The sequence below is a fragment of the Loa loa genome, assembly GCF_000183805.2.
Source record: "Loa loa unplaced genomic scaffold supercont3.98, whole genome shotgun sequence".
Lineage (NCBI taxonomy): Eukaryota > Metazoa > Nematoda > Chromadorea > Rhabditida > Onchocercidae > Loa > Loa loa.
Genome location: NW_018108278.1, coordinates 12,196 through 14,660, shown reverse-complemented (window position 1 = coordinate 14,660; position 2,465 = coordinate 12,196). Strand labels below are relative to the sequence as shown.

At 30.5% G+C, this 2,465-nt stretch overlaps 1 protein-coding gene across 1 annotated transcript in view; it reads right to left on the bottom strand.

Annotated features, from left to right (window-relative positions):
• LOAG_17587 (hypothetical protein) overlaps positions 1 to 1,998 on the bottom strand; it is a gene marked incomplete at both ends in the record, with an annotated part of 11,420 nt that extends 9,422 nt beyond the window's left edge. Inside the window, 5 exons of the mRNA XM_020450247.1 lie at positions 371 to 553; positions 669 to 809; positions 880 to 973; positions 1,239 to 1,369; positions 1,867 to 1,998. Coding sequence (XP_020306095.1) covers positions 371 to 553; positions 669 to 809; positions 880 to 973; positions 1,239 to 1,369; positions 1,867 to 1,998 — 681 coding nt within the window. The remainder of the gene's footprint in view (positions 1 to 370; positions 554 to 668; positions 810 to 879; positions 974 to 1,238; positions 1,370 to 1,866) is intronic.
• Positions 1,999 to 2,465: the final 467 nt, after the last annotated feature.

The following is a 2,465-nucleotide window of genomic DNA, read 5'->3' as shown; positions in this document are numbered from 1 at the left end:
TAATAATAATAATAAATAATAATAATAATAAATAATAAAAGATAAAACAAATGGTCAGTGTGATTGAGTACTTCAGCGTGGTATCAAACAGGTAGAAGAAAACCCGTCGATCCATTAAACTGATAAAACAAAACAACAATGCAGTGTTGGTTTGGCCAAATTAATTACTCGACCGCTTATTAGCAAGCAATTAACATTTTCTCTCCACCTATCGAAGAAGACATTAGATAGGTTTCAGTGGAAAGGTTACTCAAATCAAACTTAGCATATCTTCAGCAGTATAATACTCTGTTTATAATGTAATATTTAAATTTTACAAAACAAAAATTATATCAATTAAGTGGTTACAATTGTTAGGAAAAATTTTTACCTTTATACTAAGTAATTCATTGTCATTGGTTAAACGTTCGATAATTTTATCACTTTCCAGCAATTGCTCATATAATGTTTGATAATTATTAGCAGTATCCTCGATAAAGGTTGTTGCTGAGGCAAGCGCTGTTGAAAGTTGTTCAATTTCTGCTCGAAGTTCATCATTTTGTTGCGCCACTTCCTGATGATAGTATTTTGCTTTCGTATTCTTTCGTAATCTTCGAAATTTAAAACAAAAGTCGCTGCGAATTCGTGTGAATTCAACATTAAGTATTGAGGAAGATGATTAGAAGGACCTGAAGCTGTTTGGAAAGTAATGCAGCTTGTTGGCTTCGTTGTCGTAATTTCAACGTTTCGGCTTCATTAGTCGCAGTTCCTTCTAATTTATTTTCAAGTCGTTTACTTAGTTCACGAATGGATTCATCCAAAAATGCTTGCTGAAATAATTAGGGATTGGAACATTTCAAAGATTATTACCAATAGACGGGAAAATATTCGAGACTGTACCTGTTGAATAAGTTTAGCACGTTCATTCTCGAGTTGTTCTACGCGGCAACTTAATTTCTCAGCTTTATCACTTTGTTCTGCTAATTCACGATCGCTAAATAAGCCATTACATTTATATTTCTTACAACTGTTGATTTCAATTTCGATAAAATTTCGGAATACTAATAGAACGTAAATAGGGAGAAATCGAAATGAAAATCCGTTTGACCCTTTCCTCTCCTTTTCCTTACGCTTATTTTACTTCAATACGGTATATTTATTCCAACTCACTCATAGTTCCGAGTTTTGTATTAAGTGAAAGTAAATAAATTAAAATATTAAGTGAAAGTAAAGATAAAAATAAATCAAAGATAAGCAACCGTTCTTGATTTCTTCCCTTCAAATAAACATTTTCTTCTGTTAAACTGTTAATTCGTGTTCGAAAAGTTTCACTGAGATCGGTGGCGTTTGTTGTGGCAGTTATGCGTTCACGTAAAAGGTCGAGTTCAAGCTGCAAGTAAAGGTAAATTGTGTGTTTTGAATTTTTTTTTTTTTTTTTGGAATTTAGGAATGAAAAAGTACGAAAAAAATCACAATTTTTAATTAAATTTCTGCAAAATTAACTGGGAATGATTTGCGTTCTCGGACCCATTTGATAACTTAATAATTTAATGATGTAATAGAAATTATTTGATAAGTTAACGATCATTCATCTGAAGAAAACCTTAAGTATCGAGATGATAAAATTGGAATTCAAACCTATTTCTTACCTTTATCATTAGTTACTAATTACTGCCATCCATTATTTATACAATTAGCTAATGGATGCGATGATGAGTAAGTTACAGATTGAATCGATTCGGAATAATTGATGGAATAGTTGCATTATCCGGAACAGCTTAGTTGCGGATAATGAAAATTCACTTCCACCCGACTGACTGAATTCATAGGACCACAGTAATTAGACAATGATAATTGCACTAATTCTTACGTAATTAATTAGCATACATTCATGTTTTCTTTTTCTTCTTCCCAGTTTTCTTGTTTTTCCACCATTTCCGCAGCTTCTTTTACCGCCAACTCTTTCAACTCTTCCGCATTTGCATGTTCATATTGCATGATCCATTTCAACGCTTTCATAATTGACTTAATTGACTCCGATACTTCAATATCGTCCAGATCATACTAAATTTAATAAAGAATAAAATAAATGCTAGATTTAGATTCAACTGTAAGACTTGTAAGAAATACTATATTGGATTTAAATACGAAAATAAATATTTCATTTCTCGAGAGTAAGATTAAGATTTATCGAAATTTAAACTAAGATTTATTTGTAGATCAAGGTTTTTCTTTTTTTAAAAAAAATAAGATTTATCATATTTCCAGTAGTAAGGATAAGCTAATCTATTTCACTTGATTTTTATTGGATAATCTTAGCACAAATAAGTAAATATAAAAAGGTAAAAACTCCCAATGACTAACATACCCTAAAATATAAAGTAAGTGCTATATTGCATTGTAAATTGTAATTTGCAAATTTTAAATCAAAAAATTAATTCTTTCTTTCTCATTACGACAAGTGCTATCACTGGAGATGTGAAATT